Source organism: Eimeria mitis, genomic scaffold, assembly GCF_000499745.2.
Source record: "Eimeria mitis Houghton genomic scaffold, Emh_scaff394, whole genome shotgun sequence".
Taxonomy (NCBI): domain Eukaryota; phylum Apicomplexa; class Conoidasida; order Eucoccidiorida; family Eimeriidae; genus Eimeria; species Eimeria mitis.
In genome coordinates, this window is record NW_013572275.1 from 4,427 (window position 1) to 5,258 (window position 832).

At 53.7% G+C, this 832-nt stretch overlaps 1 protein-coding gene across 1 annotated transcript in view; it reads left to right on the forward strand.

Annotated features, from left to right (window-relative positions):
- EMH_0010740 (SAG family member) overlaps nt 1-832 on the forward strand; it is a gene marked incomplete at both ends in the record, with an annotated part of 4,142 nt that overhangs the window by 3,192 nt on the left and 118 nt on the right. Inside the window, 2 exons of the mRNA XM_013499041.1 lie at nt 156-373; nt 423-830. Coding sequence (XP_013354495.1) covers nt 156-373; nt 423-830 — 626 coding nt within the window. The remainder of the gene's footprint in view (nt 1-155; nt 374-422; nt 831-832) is intronic.

Consider the following 832-nt stretch of genomic DNA (forward strand, 5'->3'; position numbering starts at 1 on the left):
GCAGCCCACGAGGTGGAGAGCGGCGACCCGAATGAAAAAGGATCCGCTGGTGGGCGGAAGAAAAAAAAATACAACAGAATAATCTCATCTTGGTTTGTATGAAGAAACATTTCAGAGATGCTTGCAACGGTTGATGTGTTTTTGCTTCTGTGCAGCCCCCGCCGACTGCCTTGCCGACTTCAATGCCGCTCGAGAACGAGCAGGCCTCGAAGCCTTCATTGCAGAGACGGACGCAACGAAGAAACTGCCAACCGGGGAAGAAGAGCATATCGCAGCTATTTGCTCTGTCATAGGCGAGGCAAGCGGCCCGCACTTTTCACAGACTGTCCCTCTGTGCTTGGCTGCATATATGCGTTTATGTTCGGCACATAATGTGGGCTAAATGGGGCTGAACACATTGGCTTGCTATTCGGTGAACTCAGGGAAAAGCATCTGATATTACCGGGGCAGGTGTCAAGCGCGAAGGCACCTATGCCTACGCGCCAGAAACAGGCCCTGCCGATGGCTGCTCTGCAGCCGTCTCCTATTGGAAAAAAGCCTATGTAAACTTTGGGGAACTCCCGCCCGAATACAACGGCGACACGGATGTGTATGCAGAGAGCCGGAATCGCTCGCTCGTGGCCCTGTACAACCCCAACAAGGGCGCCACAGTCGACTGTGCCTACATCACTTGTCCAGTCTCCACCACGACCACCACTACCGTTGCTACCTCTGCGGGATCAACTGATAAGGTGGAAGAAGATGGTGAAGACGAGAAAGAAGAGATCGTTAAAGGAGTAAGCGGCGAACGAGAAACTGGGGGCCCAGCGAGCTCCGGAGAGCAGCCAAAGAC